This window comes from Oxyura jamaicensis, chromosome 5 (assembly GCF_011077185.1).
Source record: "Oxyura jamaicensis isolate SHBP4307 breed ruddy duck chromosome 5, BPBGC_Ojam_1.0, whole genome shotgun sequence".
Classification (NCBI taxonomy): Eukaryota; Metazoa; Chordata; class Aves; order Anseriformes; family Anatidae; genus Oxyura; species Oxyura jamaicensis.
In genome coordinates, this window is record NC_048897.1 from 21,944,092 (window position 1) to 21,965,742 (window position 21,651).

Here is a 21,651-nt window from a genome sequence, read left to right on the forward strand (position 1 = left end):
GTTGCAACTTACAACAGTAGCTTTGCTGCTTGCAGAATTGTCTTACTGATTTATCCTCCACAACAGAGTGCTGACATTGTGCAGAGGTTTTTCATGCAATACCTTCATGTTGCTATCTCCAGACGTAGTTCTGTGAATTTCCTGTAGATACCAAGGTAGCTGATGCTTTACAGGCACACAGTATTATTATAACTGAATGCTGCAGAAAGATGTGCAGCGTCTGTGTGTACTACTACTCTCCCTGATGCAGGGAGGTCATGGAGATGGATTTTTATGTTGCTCATTTTTTTGCGGTTGGTTTGTGTGGTGGTTTTTGTTTGTTTAATTTTAACTGATGTCTATTTCTGTCTTGCAGTGAAGGGAAAACTGGAGGGCCAGAAGCAGCTGACTTTTCTGATATCCTGCATCTGGGTACCAGTGCCAAACTGTCACAGCCTGGCTCTGCAGCAGCAGCATCTTCAAAGCCTACACGTGGTGCCCTGCTGAAAGAATCATACCAGAATCTGCCTGTCATCCGCTCCTGCTACCTCTCTCATTTTGTTCATTTGCAGCCTGCCCTTTTGCAATCCCAAGCATCCTACGAAGGACGGAATTACCTCATCCAGTCAATGTTGCTTCCTGAGGTCAAAGGGCCCATCCTGCCTTCAGACTGGCCTTTCTTTCCACTTATCAGCCTCTATAACAAAGTGACTAATGCAGAGACGCAGGGGGCTGTGCTGAACTCTCTCCCACTTGATCTAGTCAACACTGTGACCTGGAACCTTCAATGGGTCTTGCTGCTGGAAACCTGGCGTGCTAAAACCCTTCAAAGCATCCCTACTGCTGCCAAACTTGCACGACTTATGTGTGTCTTCCTCACAGGTGGTGACCTCTTTCTAGAAGCACCGATCCACTGCTACACAGCTGCCCTTCTCTCTATCTACTGCCAGCCCAAGGCGCTAGACTCCCTAAACTTGGATGCTCCGCTCCCTGGTTTGGCTTCCTTCCATGATCTCTATATAAGTTTGCTGGAACAGTTTGAAGGTGTCTCCTTTGGAGATCCACTCTTTGGAGTCTTTGTTCTTCTACCTCTGCAGAAGCGTTTCAGTGTTCATCTGCGTCTCTCTGTTTTTGGGGAGCACACAAGTATCCTGCGGGCACTGGGAGTGCCGCTCCAGCAGGTAATCCTGGCTTACAGTAGTTACCTGTCACTGCATGTTTCTGAGATACTGGGCTTTTGTGTGTTTCTTCAACCTTGATTTGGGCATCCTCCCAGCACTTCCTCTTCTTCCTCATCCTTCAGTGTCCAGTAGAATAGTAATGCTTTCTGTCCCTTGCTCTGCTTGGTCTAATGGTTGAGAAGCTCCTCATTTATGGCCTGTATGTATGAAGGGCTACTCTGTACCCAATGTTCTTCTGACATAAATTACCTTTTCCTTAAGTAAGTATTTTCTCTGTCTGGTGAAAACCTTTTCCTGTACAGTGCATGGACAAACACTCATTTTAAAGTTTGCTAATACAAAGACAACATTAAAAAAGAAAAATATTCAAACAACTGTGAACCAGTAGTTTACATAAGATCAATGCTTTGCATCACGTGGTTATAATACTTTTGTTCTAGATGTAGTAGCCCTGCAACCAGTTTTTCTATATCATTATGGCCAGATGAGCCTTTTGTTTCTTAAGCTGAGTAAGCCAAGATATTCTGGTTTGCTTCTTATGATAACTCTCTGTTCTCTTGATCTGTTTGTTCTCAGTACCTTTTCCCTGTCTCTGTTTTAGTTCCACAAATATACATAAAGCTGAACACCCTATTCCAGATGAAAATGTTCATTTTACATATGGTTTATCTTGCCTTGATCCTGCAATGCCAAATCCCTCAATGCCATCAGAATTGTGACATACGTTACAATGGAGAAAGTTCAAAACAGGTTTCCATGCTTTGTTTTTCATGTGCTCAGATTTATTTAAAACAAGTAATACTTTGGATAATGTTTTCATTTCTGTGTTGCTTGAAAACAAATTGTGCATTGGAAAATCTGAGCAAAATCATTTGGGGAAGGTGTTTTTTTTTTTTCCTTTCTTTTGTCTTAAGGTAAGTTAAACGTACCCTAGTGGGCAGGACAGTAAAAATCTTAGTAGTAGTGTCTTTGTAGCCAAAGACTGAAGTTTGGCATAGATGCCATTTTGTCACTGAAGACTTACTGAGGGTAGTCTGATTGTCTTCGGTCTTGCAAAGAAGATGCTTCAAAGTGAAATACGTAACACTGGTTCTAGAAAACTTCTATAAAAATAAGAACAAAATTTTTATTTCTGGGGAACACAGAAACAAACAAAACCAAGTTGTTATTAAAAGCTTTTATGACCTATTTCTCAAAGCTAGATGGTGAAGTCAGAAAATGTTGGAAACTTAATTTAATAGCAGTGATAGCTGGCATAAATACCTGCTTTCTTTTTCTCACTAAACGCATAGGTCAGTGTAAGCCTCTCTGATGCATTAGCAGGAGATGCTGCTGAAAGCACTTTGTCTCCTCACTCTGAAACACCTCTTCTTACCTGTGCCCAAAAGCAACTACAGTCACTTGACCAGTAAAACACTTCTTCATAACGATGAAGAGGTCTTGAGGGCACTTTCACAAAGGCACGTCACATTAGTCAGTGTGGGCAGTAACAGTTCTGCTCCAACTGGGAGCTGTGCCACTGAGGTGTGTTGTGTTATGTGGGAGTGTGCACCAAAACAACTGGGGAAGGGGACACTAAAGTTCTGAACTTCCCCTCACTACTTAAATCCCGACACAAAAAGTAATGTTGCTTTTGGGTGATTTTCTTACAGTTTCCCGTGCCTCTTGAGCGATACACTTCCCCTCCTGAGGACAACCTGAACCTCCTGCGTCTCTACTTCCGAACGCTGGTCACTGGCGCACTGCGCCACACCTGGTGCCCTGTCCTTTATGTGATGGCTGTGGCTCACGTGAACAGCTTTATTTTCTCCCAAGACAGTACAACACAGGTAGGTAGTGAATGGCAGAGCCTCAGGGCTGGAAGCTTTGGGTTTTGCACCTCTTCCTCCCAAGAGTCCGTCGTGGCTTGTTGGCGAATCACTGACCCTGAGTTTGAAAACAAAGGTTGTAAGCACATGTTGAGGACTGTGCAGCTGTTTGAGGTCTGAAGGTTGGAATCCACATAGGAGAGAGCAGATGGCAACCATTATTCACTATAAAATAAGAAACTTATACTAATGGCAGCCACTCCTATATAAACCTTTAAAGTCAGCAACTGTGGGCTATTGTACAGAAGGAAAAAATGAAACACAAATGATGGAGCTGATTAGCTCCATAGCTTGTAATAGATTTAGCCTCTGTTGCGGCAATCTTAAGGTGTCATAGAATTGTAGAAGGGGTTGGTTTGGAAGGGACCTTAAAGATCATCCAGTTCCAAACCCCCTGCCATGGGCAGGGAAGCCCCATCCAACCTGGCCTTGAACACTGTCAGGGATGGGATATCCTGCTTCAGTGCCTCACTGCCCTTTGAGTGAAGAATTTGTTCCTAACATCTAATCTATATTTACCCTCTTTCTGTTTAAAGCCATTACCCCTTATTCTATCAATACATGTCAGATGGGCCTCAGGTCAGGGGAAGGAGGAAAAGGGGGGATCTAAGTGATTGCCACTTCAAGCCTTTTCTGACAGAACAAGCTGCTCTTCTTTATCCTTCTAGAATGCTGCATAGCCTGTGGGCAAAGCTAGTTTTGTGCCATATTAATTTAAGTATGTGTTTTGTTCTTAGGAGGCTGATGCTGCTCGGAAAAGCATGCTGAGAAAGACGTGGCTCTTGGTGGATGAGGTAGGATCCATAAGGATCAGTGTGTGCTACTGGGGCTTGAGTTTTTTAGGCATGGCACTCTTACAGACTTAAATTTGTGTTTAATGTCTGAAATTTGCTTTTGTCTACATTGCTAACTTGAGAATGAGAGATTAGCAGAAGGATTTTAACATGCAGTGGCTATCAGGAGTATTATCCAATTCTTGTTGTAATTGAACTCAATGCACTGAGCCCACTGGAACACAGATAAATCTCCTGTACTGTACTTCTGAGCCTCTTGCTGGAGCAGTATTTTATCTGGATAGTGAGAGGTCCTAGAGGGGTGGCTGTAGCACAGCTGTGAACAGGCAGCCAGGACCTCCCTTAACTCTAAGTTGGATACTTTCCCCACAAAAGAACAAAACAAATGTAAGGTCTCTGCTTTTCTGCTTTCCATCCTGTCTTGCCAAAGTCTATCATTTCTGTAACAGAGCTGAGTCATTTGGCCCTTTATGTTTAGTGTCTAGGGTAAATTCTTAGTTCGCACTCAAACCCCATTTTGGCATCTGGCAAGAGATCATTGAGAGGGATTGTTGAGGAGACAGTGGAATTTTGTTCAGAAGTGGAAAACTCATGCAAATCAAGAGAGTTTTTTGGAAGAAATACACCTTTTATAGCTCTTCTATTGAAGATGATGCAGTTTAAAATGTTGGGTGTGGTGGAGTTGTATTGTCTGGCAGGTTGCTATGTTATGTTGGAGATAAGGAGGAATGATTAGATTCTTATTTCTAAGACATGCTTAATGACTGCAATTTCTTTCTTCAGAGCCTGAAAAAACACCTTCTCTACTACAGACTGCTGAATGCAGAGAGCCCCGTGGGATTTGACCTTTACGAGCAACTCCCTCCCATGCGACTGAAGTACCTGCAGATGGTGATACAGAAAGAAAATAAGGAGAATGCACCAGTGCTAGTCTCATAGCAAAACACTTGTGGAAGAGGAGGGCTAAGGAGAAGAATAGAAGAGCTCAGTTTATGCTTCACTGATGAAACTATGTACATTTTAGACAGTTACAGTGTCTTGCTTGGACACTCTCAGCATCTCTGCAAAGTGAAGCACCAGTAGAATGCTCTCAGCCCTGCAGCACAATACGAACCTCAAGATATGTCCATGTGTGTGTGGCCTCTCCATTATGAATGCTGGGGCATTTTCCTGTATTCTCTTTCAGGTTGTTCTTCCTGGAGGAGTTAAGAATGCCTCTAAGAGGCACTGGACTGTTGAATAAACTGAAAGAACTGAAAAAGCCATTTTGTTCATTCAGGCTGCAGACTGTGAATTCTCATGACGATGTCTGTCTTCCCCAGATCTTTCCCTTGTTTTTTTTATCCTGAGTTTTGAACGGTCCCTTTCCCCTACTGCCCCTGCAAATAAAATGACAACGCAGCAGGGAAGAAGCTGATCCTGTGAACTTTATCTTTTCATATACAGTTTTTCCATATACAGGATCATATTCTGTGCAAATGACCTGTCACAGATGTATGGAGCTGGATCTCTAAGAAACAACAGTTCCTAATGCAGTCAACATCTTACCTTGTCTGTCTTTTGGATAGTATCTAACCTGCTTTATTTTCTCCCTTATTTGCTTATATATATAACAAAATAACAAGTAATTTATTTGCAGTGAGAATGCTTGTCAGAAACCACTCCCCCTTAGAGAATAAAAGTATCTGCTTGTTTAACTAGAACATGTGTTGATTTGTCTTCTGAGAAGAAGAGAATGTAGTTTAAATTTTCAAGTGGTGTTCCAAAGTTTAGACCTCATTTTAAAAATCTTTTATTTGATTCCCACTTCTACATCCAAGTTCTGTTTTGCAGCTGCCAACACGAGCTACAAATGTAGTGTCCTAAAGTGTTCATCACAAATGCCAGGTCAAGCCCAGAATTTACCCTAAGTGTAGTCTCACTGAAGTGGATGTTTAATTTGTATCCAGTAGTTTTTGTAGAACCATAGTCAGTCTGGCAGACTTTTGTTTCATAATTTTTATGAATAAAACTTGATAAAGTTATTTCTTCTGCTTTGTTCTTATGAACAAATACCTCTGGGAGGTGCAGGGTGATGCCTAGCCTAGAGACATAAGATTCTACCTGTCAGAAAGTTTTCTAAGTCTACCAGCATCCCCTAAGTTTCCAGAAGATACTGTTTTACCTTTTTTGTCCTCTTATTTCAGATAGGACATAGGTGGAACTGATGTTTCATTTTTGTCTTTCTTCTTTTTTTTTCCTATTGCAGTTTTTGATGTGCAGCTGGGGGAAACTACAAAAGCACAAAGTGGTTAACAGTCACTTCCCTTGTTGCTAATTATTTTAAAAGTACTTGATGTAAGTAAAAGTTTAATCAAAGGCATTCAAGTTTCTATTCTGCCTAGATGGTGAGAGTCCCAGCAGTTGTCTTTCAAGAGCAATGAATACATGGTAAAAGTTAAGAACTCCTAGCTGGCCATTTAAGAACTGTCTTCATCAAGGACTTTGTCTTTTGCTTTTCTGACCTACGAAAACCTCTTGTGTAATACAAAGCTGAGTTTTAAATGTATACAGGGTGTAAATAAACATTTTGATAACTCTAGTTTTTTTGGAACAATGAGAATGCTCTCTTCTTTATTTAAATCTTCCTTGTCTTTGGATAGTTCTATGTGGAGTTTATCAATATATTGGGAATGCCATGTGCTGTGAGGTATGGTGGGTCAGTAACACAGGGTGTCAAATGCTGTGTATACATGGCAAAGGTGCAGGGTGAGTATTGTGTGACTTGTCATGTGCCACAGCTGGGAATGCATTAAAAAAAAAAAAAAAAAAAAAAAAAAAAAAAAACTATCCACAGATACTATCTGTAGGTGGTGAGAGAGGAGGTAAATTTCATTTATTTTGTGAAATCTGGGAAGGAAAGGATCAGGCTTTTGTCTCTTTTTGAGAAGCCCCCTTCGTTCCCTGATGTTTCTCAAGCAATTAATATATGCCCAGAATATACTTCCATCTTCTGGCATGGAGTTCTGCTGCAAGCAGCAGGAACGGAGGGAAGGAATGGATCCCAAACAGTTCTGTAGGCCACACTTGTGTGCAGAAATTTTACATGTGTTGTGCATCAGCTCTAAGCTCTCAAAACTTTGGCTTTGACTGGGTCAGTACAGCAGTCTTAACTTTGAAATTTAGAAGGCTCTGTGCAACCTTGTTCCAGATTTCTCTGCAGAACAGTAGAGGGCATTGCTTTATCTAGTTTAAAAACAAACTTTCTCAGCTGCGATGCAGTTGAGGGGGAAAAAAAACAACTGTAACAACAACAACAAAAAACACCTTAAACCTAGTTTGGATTTTCTGCATTTTTTTAAATTTTTGAATATACTTTTGGAGGAAATGTGGATAACTCAGTAAGTTTTACTTGATGTGTTGCTAAGAGTTATTCCTAGAAGAAACAGAGTTAATTTGTGACCCTTCCACTGTGTGAGTGATTTGAAGTTGCTAGGCTGGGATCCCCATTTGGTGGTGTGTGTGGCCCATTTGTGCTGCACAACAACTCCCAAAGAAGATACAGGCACCTCAGCAGCTGGCTCTGCTCCACATGGGGGTAGGACTAAGCCGTGCAAGAGAAAATAAAGAGGCAAGAAGAAACCAAAATGGGACTAAAACCCCACTGTAAGAAGTCTACACTTGGTATCTTTACAACAGTAATACACAGGAAATTTTGTGTGATTAGCGCAGTTGCATCCCACTGTGTTTACTACTTCAGTTTGATTGTGGAATGTAAAAATCCATTTCTTGGCTAATGCCTTCTGTCTGACTCCTTAATATCAGGTAACCCTGAACACCTTTTGCTGATGAAGTCATGGACAGGCAGAAGAAGCTGTAAGGTGCGGGTGTATAAATACACCACAGGTCAAACACATTTCTGCTGTCAGTCAGCAGAAAGGCAGCTTTTGCTCTTTTCTAGTTGTACAATTTTCTCCTTGCAGATCTCTGCAATGAGGTGGTGCCTCCAGCTCATAATCAAATTGGGGAACAAAACATGTTTTCTTTCAGCTTACAGAAGCTCTCCATTCACAGAGGCAGTCCTCTGATATTTATTGTACAAATAACTTTATGACAATGTACCAGCCTTTGCCCTAGTTTTCAAAAACTTTTATTTTTCCTGTGAAGGGAGAACCTACTGTGAAGACATCCCTTTGGTGAGCCCTGATTCCAAGCAGGTGTTTTGTGCAGGTTGCTAACAAACAAAGGACATTTTAGACCAAGCGACACCTGGCCCACATTCAGATCAAGTTATTTTCTGCTGGAGTATTATCAGCAGATACTGGCGACATCTGTGGCTCCAGAGACCAGAACAACATCTTTTATTTTGCCTGTGAGCCCTGATGACCTCCGTGCCCACCTGCAACTCCTTCACAGTCCCCCTGTGGAGCAGCCAGCCCGGGAGGGCTGAGGGGGCTCTGTGGAATCTTCCAGAACACCTGAGGGGTGCCAGCTGTGCTGAGGGGAGGCAGCTGTGGCTGGGGCAGGTGACTGATGGGGGGCACCCAGCAGCCCTCAGTGAGCTGTGGAAGGGTCAGCAGCAGCCATAGGAGGAAAGCAACAAGTTTCTTTCTTTCTTTTTTTTTTTTTTTTTCTCTGTTTCCTGTCACTCAAAGCGGCTGGTAGGCTGTGAAGACTACAAACCAGGTCAGGAGTGCTGAAATATGTGTTTTGTGGGCTGGTGTGCGCCTGCCGGGCAAGAAGGAGGCTTTCTGTGCCTTCTCACAGGGGCTGTGGAGGCTTTTGTCCTGCTGAGGTGCTAAATGTGTTTTTGGGCTACATGAGGTTGCCTGCACCCCCTTGGGAAGGAGGAGGGGTGAGGCCTCGCTTCAGGGTGGTTTGCAAGGTCCCCAGTGTGTGGAGGGGGCTCTGGCAGGCCCTGAGACACTCTGACATGAGAAGCCTGGTCCTAGCAGCTGTGGGACATGGTGAGCAGGTGAATATGGCATGTGGCTCAGCCTTTGGTTGCATTGTCCCCGGGCATCTCATGTTGAGCTGAGGCTGTGGATCCGCTGATCTCTCCAGTGTTTGTTTCCTCTCATGCTCTCTGGCATTCTTCTTTCCTATCACAGTTTTCCTTTACCAGGCTTTCTTTCCCTCACGTTCTTTGTCTATTTTGAGTTTTCCTCATTGCTAATCGCAGCTTCTTTCTCATCTTTTCTCACTCTTTTGGCTGTCTGCAGAAACAGTAACTCAATAGTTTAACTGGAGAACTGAGATGCTGCCGCTGAGTTTCAGGTGGAAGCTCGCAGCTCCTCATCTAAAGGGCAGATGCCAATAAATAACATGCACAGTGTCCCTGTTTGGAAACCTAAGAACACAGAAGGCTGTAACTTTACTTTTAAGATTTCGATTGACTGCTGCACAGGTGGTGCAAACGTGCTGTGCCGTTTGGGTCTGATCTGTCAGATATTTGACAACACTCTAGCAATTAATCAATTGGATCTGTCTGCTGAAGGGAAAGCTGGAGCTTGTGTATCAAGTGACTTTTCTTCACCATTATCACTTCCACCATAGCAAGCTTTTACCTCAGAAAATCAATGAACACATCTCCAAAACAATACTCTGGACAACTTGAGTGCATAGAGGCTTTTGTTAGCAGCTTCCCTCATTGTGTGCATTCAGGGTGGTTCTTTTATCTCCTCAGAGTACCAGGGCATGTAAGAGCTTTGAATTACCTTCAGGTACTGCTTGCCAGTAGTGAACTGTAGTTTCAGGAAGGGTTAGCTTGTGTCACACCATGAAGATACAATGACAGTCATGAGAGTGTGCCATGCAGCAACTGTCAAGATAAGTTGTTAGCATTCTACACAAAAAAAGCAGCTTGCTGCTCCTGGCATCAATTTTTCTTTCAAATAGATTATCAAAAATAAATTTAGAGTGATACAAAAGTTCCTCTGTTAAAGCATCATGCATCTCTCATCTCTGACATGCATGTCAGCTAACTCACAAAATTGTAGTTGTGCTGCCACCCATAAGACGCCACAGATGGTGGCTCATTTTTGTTCCTCTTGGTACTGTCTTCTGGAAGATTGATCAGGTTTGGATTGATAAAGTTCCTTGGGCAGGAGCTGCTAGTGCTCTCCTGCTGTCTGTCCACTGCTAAAAGGAGTGGGAGGAAAGGGAATGTAAGTATACTTTTTAGTCCGTTTCTCCTTTTTTTTTTTTTTTTTTTTTTTTTCTTGATGCTGTTACATGAACACCTAAAATATTCATGGAGGAGTGTGTGGGCATGCTTACCACGCTTTTTTGCAACGAGCACCCTCATCAGCAAATTTTACAGTCTCTGAAACTCAGATTTGGTGGTGGTGGATTTTTGGTAAAAGTACAATTTGCAAGTTAAAAGTAGAAAGCAGAACCTGGGTATTTGTTGTATTCAGCAGTGACTGTGGATAACTACTCCAGCTCCTCAGGAGTCAAATGGTTTCATTGTCAGCGTGCGCTGGTGCCCCAACAGCCCAGCATTGTGCTGCTGGATAGGTTAACAGGTGCACCCATGTGCATTTTGCAGAGTTCCTCTGGAGTTAGCATGTAATTGTCAATATTATCATAGGGACAATACATTGATTGCTAACATAAGCCTCTTCTGCTACCAAGTTACTCTAGAGGTTAATAAACTATTCTTAATTTTGCAACTTATCTTTTCCTTTGAACCAGCAGTCTTTGCTTACTGCTTTCTGTAAATATTTATTTTGGTCATTGCTGTAGCAGATGGAAGAAAGAAGCAATAAGCCTGTAGCTAGCGTGGAATTCTTGGCTTACGTTTAAACAGAAAATACAATTTTATAGTCGCATTAAACCCTTGTCTGGAACACTTTCCAGAATGCAGTTTCTGGTCCAAACTAGAGAGAAAATACGATGCACCCTAGAAAGACCAATATGTAGAGGTTAGGGTAATCTCTCATGATGTAGGAGACCCCTCTCAGAGCACCCCAGCTACTGGGCTAACATTTGATCTGATGCAAAATGTTTTCCCAGTTTTCTGATGTTTCCACCTTGTTGTTATGCTACATAGAACTTAAATGTGGCAGTGTCAAAAAGTCATGCCTAAAATCAAATTCTTACTTTCTGGCTTGGCTCATCCGCATCTGAACATTTATGAAGAATTGAATGTTATAGGAACAAGGTGTTCGGAGTGTGATAAATGGAGGTGGTAGTTCAGTTCAGTCTTTATTTTCAGGGAAACCACACATTGCTGCAGCCAGTTGTACTAAATCAGTAACTGGAAAATGTTCCCTCATTCTCCTTACTGCATACTGTAAGCTAAACTTCACTGGTGCCTTTTTGGCTCGTCAGCTTTGCTCCAAGAGTGAGAGGAACAGGAAAGAGTGAGCATGAGAGTCCTGCTGTGGGGGAAGTGATCTCCTGGCTGCAGTGGACAAAGCTTTACCGGGAAGTTGCATGCATAAAAAAGCAAGTCATGTCTTCTGCTTCTGTGTGTTCATCAGAGAAGCAAGGTTCAGAATGAGGACCTGCTTGGTTTTATGGATCCTTCTTAAAAAGTTGCATTTGGCTTTTGGTTAGATAGTGGGACCATTGTGGTAAATGGAAAGATCAGGAAAATTATAGCCTAGTAGGCCTTCCAGGTTAAGGAAACTTGGATGTTCTGCTTTGGTTAGATGCAGGTGAGAATATCCCTGAAATCATCTGCAGATTAGTCTTGATCTCTCCCCAGGGAATCCATTCTTGGATTTTTGTGGAAATGGAATCTGTTTAGTAATGCCAAAGAATCATGAGAAGTATTGTAAGTAACTGTAATTGTGCACTTCTTTGATAACAAGCTTTCCTTTTCATCTAACTGCAGAATAACAACATATTTGCCTTGGCAGACAGTTACGACTGGAGAGCTCAAGACAAAGTCAGCCTTTGCTGTTAGTACCCAGAGGCACACCCTGGCCCAGGCATTCTTTTACGTATGCGCAGGCAGGCTCATGTTAAGACACTGTTTCAAAGCTTAATCCTTCTGGTGACAGATGTGATTGTCTTCTTACACTTTAATAAAAGTCCCATGCTGTTTTACTGCACTTGCATTTCATGTTTTCTGTAGATCAAGCTGTTTGTGTTTTCAGGATTTTATTGCTGCTTTATTCCTCTAGGAGATCATTACTGACCATGTAGGGAGACTATCCATTTACTAAGTAGCCCAATTGAAGCTTCTGTTATGTTTTTTTGTCTGCTCTCTCATTCACTCCTATGGATTTCCATATTTAACAAACTCTGTGGAGTTTTGGGGCCCCCAGGGATGCTAATTGTAAAGAAGTTTTGAAAGTAAGACATGCTTATGAGTCACCCTGGGTGTGAGTCTGAAGCTGTGCTTAGGATGAATCTGTGTGTTTCCCTTGACGCCTACCAAAGAGTCCTATCTTTATGACTGAAAACTTGCAGGTCTGACCACCTATAGTTTCACCTGCTGACCACCTGTTCAGCAGCCATAATTAAAACAATATCAAGCTGTCCTGGTCTTGTCTCTGTCTCTTTCTGAATACTGTTGGACAGATTTATTCAGTGGCAAATGCACAAACCTCAAATGGAGAAGAGTAGAATGCTTATCTGTTAACACTCAAAGTTTGGAAATCTCAAATTTCTGACTACTCTAATGTAGCAAGAGCTTCATGAAGATTGAACCACATTAAATTCCATAATAAATCTCTTATCTGTTGCTCTGTGCCTCTCCAAGTTCCTGTGAAATATTAATGTTCATAGCCCCCTTGTAGGAGTGCACTCACAAAGATCGCCTCACCTAGTGCTGGGGATGGGGAGGACTCGGTTCATCATGTTTTACAGCCCATAGAAATACCATGCAGTATTTTAGCCTGGGGAACAGAGGAGGGTACTGTATTTAGATGAATCTGTAAGATTGATTGAGGTAGTTACCTAAATTGGATTGTTTCCAGACCAGTGGGATTAAAAACCCTCTTTTTGCAAAAAGCTTTATAAGATCTTTAATGATCATACAAGGTCAGGACCCAAGTTTTATGTCTCATCTGAAAGATCATGAACTTATAACTACTGATCTGTCATTGTCTGGTCTGGCTATCTGTTCTAGAGACTGCTTTATTTTAGAAAAGATTTGTGTTGCCAGGAGTCTAAATGCCATCAAAGCTTTTAGTCCTTGCCATACTCCTTGCCTGAGGAGGTTTCTAACAGGTTTTTATTCTGATGTCTTTTATGATTTTTTTATTTTTTATTTTTTCCTTTTCATGGCAGGATAAAGTGAGGCTGCAAAGAGTATTTTCCAGTTTGTACCTCTGTGACTTTCCGCTGTGTGCAGAACTGTTTCCTGATCAAGGCCTGAAAAGCAATTGATTCCTGGGATGTTCAGGAGGGTGTTCACTTCCCAGTGCTTATTCTGGGGGAGCTCATCTCCCTGTCTAGAGAGCCACCTCTGAAAATCCCCTCATTGCCTCTTATGGTAAAACCATGGCCATAGCAAGCAGCAGAAAGGGAGCAGGTGCATATACTGTAACAGTTCTGTTTTTAAGTGTTTTACAATTAACTAAGTTTTGTGTGTGCATGCATACACATGTTAAAAAGCCTCCAGGAATCTTAAATGCAAAGCCTTTTGGTATCCTAGCTCTGCTCTGAAGAGGGCATGTGGTAGGAAGTTAGAGGAGCTCCCCCTCCCAACTCTTCTTAGCATATGATGTCTAACTTAGTGTGTGTTTTTACTTATAGCAGAAGTATGGAGTATGGACCCAGCTCCCAACTTCACTGTTTTCATGGTGTGGCCATCTGATTTCCACCCTCTCTCACACATTCATACATGGCCATATGATATGCACGCTGTGCTTGCTGCAGTGTTGTTTGATAGCACAGAAGTGTGGATTCACATGGTTCCCTTCAGGGGCCTGTTTGGCCTGCAGCAAGGAAGTGTGTCTCTGCAGTAAGGTCTCTCTGCCCAAGCCAGATGTTATCTGAGATGGGAGAAAATGGACAAAGGAAAATGCTCTCCTTTTTCAGGGTGCCCAAGGACTGAGCTGTGCCAAGATCTTCTGTTTATTATAAAGTTTTGTTTAGTCCAAAGAGGACATTGCTGCACGTCATCTGTGCTTTTAGCAGCTTCATTTCAGCAGCAGTAGAGGAGGTGAAATTGCAATCAGAACGTCTTAATTTCAGAAGGAAAGAAATTTGTTTAGTGACAAAAGCCTGTTCTCTTTTGAGTCACCAAAATATTATTACCCTTGATTTGATTTGGAAGCTCTTTAGGATGCTGTAGTCATCTGGTTGGCTGGCAGTCTGGGTAACCTCATCACTGATGTGCTCATGAATAGTGGGCTGCAGGTTGGTCGCAGCATACCGTTTGACTCATGGGCTGTGAAGGTCAAATGCAGAAGCCTTGTCTGAGGCCTTGGTTGGCAGGGGCAGTGAAATGAGATGCCTGAGCTGGTAGCGAGGTGTAGGAGCAAATCAGTCCTTTCTGAAGAGGTGGGTGGAGAAGGAAGTCAGTTGCAAAAAGAATCACTGGTGGGTATTGCACATCAGTCAGTGTTTCTGAATCATCTGGGGAAGGCAAGTCGGCAAGGCCTATTTGCTCAGAGGAAAGATCTTGTCCCAGAGCTCTGAGCTGGCACAGCAAACTTGGAAAGCTCACTTCATGCCTCTATTGCCTGTGCACTGTGCTGGTAAAAGGTGATGCCTCAAAATTTGACCTTCTGAATAAATATGTTTTCCCCATCAATATATCTCAAAGCAGTCTATAAACATTAATGTGTTAAGCAGTCTGATGCCTGCTTGAAGTAGACAGTTTCTCTCTGCTGTTTGACAGGTAAGAAAACTGACACAGTATGTAGGCTAAGGTACTTGCCCAAGGTCTCGCTGGAAGTGTGTGACAGAGGAAGAGTCACCCCTGTGCAATTCTTTTCCTCTTTTCTTCTCCTGTTACCATGACCAAAGGCCACCTCACTGCTTTTGTGAAGATTCACCCTGTGGCTTTTGGACTTGCCAGCATGTGTTAGAATGGGAAGTCCGTGTAAGGTCTTTTGGTACCATCTCACCCAAGCAGTAGCCAATTTGAACTGTCTAAACACCTCCACACACTCTCACCTTTTAAAATATATTGTTCATCCAATGCAGTAGGGCAGAATTTGCACAGCCTGATTTCAGAAGTTTCTCTGACCTCGCACAGGGCTTGACTGCAGGAACAGCTCTTGCCAAGCCTTTTGGATTTGAATGGGCACTTCTGCAAGTAGGGCTGAGTCCCAGTTGACTGCCACCACAAGTGCGGGCACGTGTGGAGCAGAGCAAATGTGGTTTTAGCCTAGTGGTGGCTGAGTAGTAGAGATGTGTATCTGCTAGTGCCTCTGCTGTGAGAAGAGCTCAGCTATTTCTGTACTTGTCTGGCAGGAGCCAACTGGCCAGGCAATAGCCCTGCAGGTCTGGCCTGTCTATGGCACATCCCGTCCTTCTGGTGTGCCACCAGGTAAAGCAAGGAAAGGCACAGCAGGAGCCTGAGCATCCCAAGTCAGCTTTGGGAGATGCGGATGAGAACATAGCAGGATCAGTGTGCAGGAACCTGAGCTTCCTCCATTCCACTGCTTATGGAATAAGCTCCTTTGTTAGTTTTTTGTTTGTTTGTTTTTCCATTTCAGTAAGTGCTTTATCTGTAACGTATATGTACATAAAGAAAATATGGTGATAATTGATTGACTGAAAGAAAGGCAGAAAGTGTCACACACTTGGGATTCTGTTAAAGCATTTTATGCACAGGGAAAGTGATGAAAAATCCATTTACATGGATATGCCTGAAGGTGCTATCCCATAGTCCATGAGTGAGCAGGAGGGTGGCATGTGGAGGACAATGGTCAGTGGCTGTGGTGATAGTGAAGTGCAGCATCCTGGGCAGGGGTGGGGATCGCCAGACTTGTTCTGCTCAAGGCCTTGACCAATGACCTGGGAAATAACCAACAGCCCATTAGACAACTGATGCTGCTAATGTGGGAAGTGTGAGCATCAGATAATTATAAAGACAGCAGAGTTCAAAGAGGGGAAAGTATGAAGCATGGGTTAAGTGGAGAAACAAACCTGTGCACCAGAGGTTGAGAGAAAGGGCAGTTTGGGCTCCTCAGTGCAGGTTTGAGTCAGTGGGCTGGGTGTGCAGAGGCAGCAGCATCCTTTCAGGGAGCAGGTAGTGATGAGCTGTGTTACTTTACGTGACTTGGAGCTGATGTCTGAGGGATGTCCCATGGCAAAACTCCCCTGAACAAGCGTACTCTCTGTGTGAGTAGAGAGCAGTTTTCAAGTGCAGAGTGTGGTGTAATATTGAAACAGATTTAGTGATCTTTTAAGTAGAGCCCAGAAAAGAGTCTGGCACTGAAGACTGGAGGACCTGCTTAGAAAAGCCGAAAAGAACCAAATAGAGTATTGCTAGAGCCTTGGAGGACGGAAAAAATCTCCCTAGAAGAGTAACTGGGAGTAAGGAGAAGAAATATGCACTGAAATCATCCCCATTATTTGTTGCTTTGTTTTTAATAATGGACTCGTACAGAGAAGGCCTAAGGCACCTACACTGCAGTGATCAAAGGCAGAGAAATCCTCTGCTCAGCTTGAGGCTCAGAGCAAACTTGAAGACCCAATTTCCTTTCATGCCAGGAAGCATTCTCTTCTGCTTGAGAAAAAAACGAGTGATGACTCCTCTCTGATCTTTCACATTTGCACTTTGTGTTTTTTAGTCCACTTCTGACAGGAACAATTCCTCACCTTCAGCTTTCAGTGTATGTTTTGGCAGGGTGTTCAGGTACATGTGTAATTTCCCAGAAAACTGCAGACATGCCAAGCTGCAACAGAGAGACCCACTGTGCCACCCGATTGTGTGGCACTGAGCATCTTTCCTGGACTAAAGCGCACACCCAATGCTAATCCACCTGAATGGGTCCCTGCCCTTAAGAGGGTGTGCAAGTAAGTGATGCTGCTCCATCTCTTCAAGGAATCAGTAATGTTTGTTTTTATAACACGTTATTATCCCTTGCTGGAAGGGCTGTATATATATATATATATATATATATTTTTTTTTTTTTCTCCTGCTAGAAGTCCCCAAGCTGATGGTTGATTTTTGACAATATGTTTTCCAGAGGTGATCTTACAGCACTCGATCTCTCTCAGGTTTCTCTGCCCTCTGTAGTCTCCACTGTGGAGTACCAGAATACAGGACAGTATCCTTGTGCCCCCAAACCCTTTTCTTTCTGCTAGTCTGTTCCCACTAATTGTTGCAGTTGGTTTTGTTTGACGGAATAATTGAGAATGCATTTACCCTGCCTAGGGGAGGGGCAGGAAGGAATCAATCTTCTGTGTCATTAAAAGTACAGGGGAAAAAAAAAAAAAAAAAAAAAAAAAAAACGGCAATCCCTCGCGGGTGTCCATGGCTTTAATGTCCCTTTCATGTAGCCTGATTTTTGCTAATGAACAAGCTGTTTGTTTAGTGCTCTTAATTTAAGCTTTCACTTCTAGGGTTGCCACTGAGAGAAGTGACGGGATAAAGGAAAGAGGAAGAAGAATATGTAATGCCATGAGGACACTGACGTGAATTGTAATTTTTTTTTTTTTTTTAAATTTTATTTTATTTTTTAGCTAGAGGAGCTGCTCTACTTTGCTATCCTCAAGCAGCTCCTCTGTCATTTGCAAGGTCAGGATTTTCTGGCTCACTTGGAGAGGATGCTCTCTGACCAATGAGGCATGAAATAGCAGTTGGAGAAGGCCTTGATAAATATTGATTCAGAAATTGCCATGGCTGCTGACTTTGCGATTGGCCTGTTTACCCAGCAAATGGAAGAGGAATGGAAAGAAGCTGTCCATTTCTCAGCAATGGTGGCACATTCATTTTTCAACACTGTCCTAGATATTTAAGAGAAAGGGGCCAAAAGCTCAGCCCAGTGTGCTTTTCAGGACAGCACTAATCCATTATAGGAGATAAGATTTTGCATTCCTTTTTTCTACCAGTACCCTTCTATTCCAGTACTTCCATCAAACTCCGTGAGGATAGTTATGCTGTCCCACCAGGAGGAGGAAAGTTCTCCAAGGCAAGCGAGGCAGGCATTTCACTGCTTTGGGGAATGTCTGTACAGCGTTCAGTTTGAAGAGAGCATGTGCTGCTCATGCTCTGAACGGGATAAATTCTGGCACTGCTGTGAGCCTGAGTCTGTGTAGTCCATGCTTCCAGCCCTGCTTGATGTCTCGGCAGCGTAGTGTGGGCTGGCAGGGAGAGAGCATGCCTCTTCAGTGTTTTGCATTGTGCAGTTGTGCCCCTGCTAACATGCTGCTGGGAACCCCAAATTCAGGTTTCTTGTATTGTCAACCAGAACCTGAATTTAAACAGTCTGAGTTGGGGAAATTAATTCAAGCTCAGCACCGTGCTAATGCAGTTACCAAGTTTTTGGGTCGTCTCAGAGTGCAAGTAAAAATGAGCTCAACACCTGCCAGCTGTAGGCATACCCTGGGCGAGACGTTCCCAAATGCCACTTGAGCTTAGGGGAACTCTGGGCAGTGTCACAGGGTTTTCTCTTCCCTGTAGACTTGAAAGGAGCCTGACACTTAGGTAGTATTTCCTATTCGTGCTTTTCCTGTTAAACATAGTCTGCATACGTCTTGTTTTGAAAACATACATACTGTAGGAGGCAATCACTGAGTCAGTCCTGCCAGCAGAATTTTAACACCTTGATCTTTCTTGATCTATGTTGTCAGTGTGTTCAAATCTCTGCAATGTGAATAGGAGTTGTTTTGTTGCCTTTTAATTTGTGTGGCTTAATGAAGTTACTTCAATTACAGAGGTGCCTGGGGACTCTTGTCAGAATCAGGAGCCCTCTGGGTTAAATGCAGTGAGTGCACATAGCACTATAGAGAAGGCTGGGAAGAGGCAGCTTTTGTTCTGAAGAGCTGGTGGCCCAGGCAAAACAAGAGAGAAGAGGAATGGGAAAGATAAAATGGGAAACTTGATAAACTGAGACCTGAGTTCAGCTGTGTGGAATCCCTTTGTGAATAAGGAACTCAATGAAAAAAATAAATTGCAGTGTTCACAATATCATTATTAGTACTGCTGCTCCTGCAACCTGGATGTTTTCAGCAAGGAGCTTTCAGTCTCTGTGCCTACACACCTAAGCTTTCGCTGCCAGTGGGGAATTTGCCCTTTTACTCTGTGCCACAGTTTGCAGGCAGGTGCCACCTACAGCCTGGCAGGTAGCTTCACCCCGCCTCTGTGGGGAAGGAAGGGAACTGAGGAACAAAATCACTCAAAAGCAGGTGATGGCTGCATAGAGACAGGCCTCTGCTCTGCTCCAGGCATCTCCTCCTGTGTGCTCCTCATGATCTGTCTGCGATTAACAACCTTCACAGGTCACTGTGCTGCCTTCCCGATAACCTCCTTCAACTCGCTTGGCTAATGAGTCGCTTCTAGGGAGGGACACCATTTTATTACATCTGACTATAAAGAAATATTGCTGTGGGTTGGGGCAGGGCTGATGGTGTATGGTGAAAACAGATTCAGGAGGCTTATCGCTTTGTCTTTCAAAAAAGCACAGGGCATAAAAATTTACCCCTAGAATAAATGACACTGATACTTTTGGAGAAATACAACCTGTTACAACATAGATACTGTGACACTGCTCTGCTCTTGCAACCGAAAAGATGATATTTTTAAAAAAATAAAAATATAAAATCTATTTTGCATTGCCTGGAGGTCAGAACATGAAGATTTTTCAAACCAAGCTATCTGTTTTATTTGAGCTTTCTATTTCACATCAATCAGGCATGATTCTAGCTGATATATTCTGTATGCAAAATGCATGCAGTATTGTCCTCTAGCACCACCAGTCTGTGTGTGCTGAGTTCCCATGCCATTTATGATGCATTTTGTGTTTGGAAACAATAAAAAGAGTTAAATGTAAAATCAAAACAGAACCACACAAAACTCTACTTTCTATGCAGCAGAAAAAAATATAGTTATGTATTACTCTTGAAATTGCCCAGATATGTTTTTATAGTTTTTATGCAGAAATGCATGTGTCTTGCAGTTTGTACAGCAGCCTGTTACACAGGAGAGGTGTCTCATTACTACACATTTCTGCAAACTAGCTCAGTGATGCTTTGAGCCTTTCTAATGTTGCTTTTCAGATAATGTAATGTCAAGAAAGCACTTCTGATCCACTTATTTCTTCCTTGAAACTGAAAAGAGAGTTGTGGAAGCCTAGCTGCTACATTGTGATGACCCGGGAAGAACAGTACGAATGGATTAGTCTATTCCTTTAAGACTTCCTGTCTGGAGACTGAGACTACAAAATAAGCAGGAAAAGCTGAAGAAACAGCCTGGGTTTAGCCCAGTTGGAAACACCCGGTTTCCTACCAGCTGTGTAGCGGTGCTGCCCTGGCATATTCTCTCTGGCAGTTGTGCATCCATAGTAACTGCTGTCTGAAGGGTCTCGGCAGCCTGTGTTGTCTCTGAACGTGTAATGTGCACAGAGGATGGGTGTGCTGCAACTGGTGTGTTCCTCATTCAGTGTGCAAACCTGAACTCGGTACCTGAAATATATGTACCTGAGCAACACTGGAAGTCTGTTGGGAGCGTGGGTGAGGACACGCTTCCCAGGAATACTGTTATGGCACTCTTATCAAAAAATGAATGCATCTCAAAGCATTTTTGATCAAATTTGAGATCTATTTTGAATAGATCTCAAAGCATTTTACAAAGGAGGTCAGTTTCATTATCCCCTCTTTTACAGATGTTTATTCCCAAAGCTAAGAGCAGAGCAGAGACCTGCATATGGTGTCAGAGGAAGAAGATATCAGACAGGCCTAGAATTCCAGTTTTCTACATGCAAGTCTACCACTGATCTAGCAGGCCTTGCTGCAACAGATGATGTTTCTATGAATCAGTCCTTTGGGGGGTCTTGATCTGATTATTGTGATCTAGCTGCACTATCAAAAAGGTCTTGATCTGATTATTGTGATCTAGCTGCACTATCAAAAGAAAACTTGTAATAGTATGTCTCCGTATTTTAGGCAAGGTTCACCCAGGGGTATCATAGTGCTGGGAATAGTTTCCAGGTGTAGTATTAAGATGTGCTTCTTCAAGCCCCACATACACACTCACTGCTACCCATAGGAGAACTAAAATTGGCAGATGGTGAACAAGTACCTGTGCTCACAGATCGCACTTGAGTTTCCCTATCATTCTTAAAGCACAATGAAAAGGAAATGGTGGAAGGACAAAGGAAACATCGGCAAACCCCTCTGACTTGTGTGTGTATCAAAAGCACCTGCTCCATGTGTCCAGCTGATGCTGGCTGCATGTCCCTGTACTTTGGGGCAGGGGCAAAGAGGGGTGTTAGTGCTCATTGACACTACACAGCAGCTGGTTCAATTTGGACCTTTGATTGCCTGTAGCTCTGGAGCTGTTGAAGCGTGTGTATGTTTGCGCGCAGCCTAATTAGTGCCATTATCATTGTCATTAATGTCTTTTAATGAAGAACAGATGGTTCTGTCAAGGTTTCAAGCTGTGAAGTTCACTGACCCATTTGTACTGTAAGGGAGGGGGAAAGAAGAGCCCCCAAACCCTCTTTTCAAATTAATGGCGGTAAGGATAAAGGGCAGTGAAAATGAAGATTGCCTAAATGTAAACCTTATGTTTCCCTGTGCAGTCTGTTCTGAAGACATGTGCAGACATTTATGGGAGCCCTGCTTTCCCTTGGGAAAACAAGGTTTCCTGACACTTATCCTCATGAGGCCTGGACACATCAATTATCTTGAAGTTTGAACCAGGACTTCCCTGAAGAAGAACAGAGGAAGGGAACAGATTGATATGATATACCCATGCCTTGGAAAGGGTCA

At 42.9% G+C, this 21,651-nt stretch overlaps 1 protein-coding gene across 3 annotated transcripts in view; it reads left to right on the forward strand.

Moving 5' to 3' along the window:
• RPAP1 (RNA polymerase II associated protein 1) overlaps window positions 1-6,403 on the forward strand; it is a 41,318-nt gene extending 34,915 nt beyond the window's left edge. For all 3 annotated transcript variants that reach the window (XM_035328286.1, XM_035328287.1, XM_035328288.1), the window contains exons 22-25: window positions 356-1,160; window positions 2,813-2,989; window positions 3,766-3,822; window positions 4,606-6,403. In XM_035328286.1, the coding sequence (XP_035184177.1) occupies window positions 356-1,160; window positions 2,813-2,989; window positions 3,766-3,822; window positions 4,606-4,761 (1,195 nt within the window). In that variant the 3' untranslated portion in view covers window positions 4,762-6,403. The remainder of the gene's footprint in view (window positions 1-355; window positions 1,161-2,812; window positions 2,990-3,765; window positions 3,823-4,605) is intronic.
• The last annotated feature ends 15,248 nt before the right edge of the window (window positions 6,404-21,651 follow it).